General features: G+C 66.8%; 1 protein-coding gene across 1 annotated transcript in view; it reads left to right on the forward strand.

The window, feature by feature from the left end:
* The window catches only part of SLCO5A1 (solute carrier organic anion transporter family, member 5A1), a 150,944-nt gene that overhangs the window by 77,477 nt on the left and 73,187 nt on the right, over positions 1-280 (forward strand). The window contains exon 3 of the mRNA XM_010575928.1: positions 77-190. Coding sequence (XP_010574230.1) covers positions 77-190 — 114 coding nt within the window. The remainder of the gene's footprint in view (positions 1-76; positions 191-280) is intronic.

A 280-nucleotide genomic window follows, 5' to 3' on the forward strand; every position in this document is an offset into this window, starting at 1 on the left:
CCTCTCCGCCGCCCGCTGCCGCTCCCCGGGCCGCCGAGTTGTAGCGGAGTATTTATTTCAGCGTGTTTATTTTTAGGGTGGAAAATGAAAGGCTTGGCGCGGCGACCTTTGGCTGTCGCATCCGGCGCCAAATAAAAGGGTCGCGCTCCGGCCGAGGCCCGCGGATGTGTATGTCCGCCCCTGCTCTTACGTAAATCCATGTGCTGTCCCCAAGGTCGCGGCCCCCGGGGCGCTCCCGCGACCCCCCGCCTCCCGTGGGGGCGGCGGGCGCTTCCCCGAG

This window comes from Haliaeetus leucocephalus, unplaced genomic scaffold (genome assembly GCF_000737465.1).
Source record: "Haliaeetus leucocephalus isolate CR32 unplaced genomic scaffold, Haliaeetus_leucocephalus-4.0 Scaffold506, whole genome shotgun sequence".
Lineage (NCBI taxonomy): Eukaryota > Metazoa > Chordata > Aves > Accipitriformes > Accipitridae > Haliaeetus > Haliaeetus leucocephalus.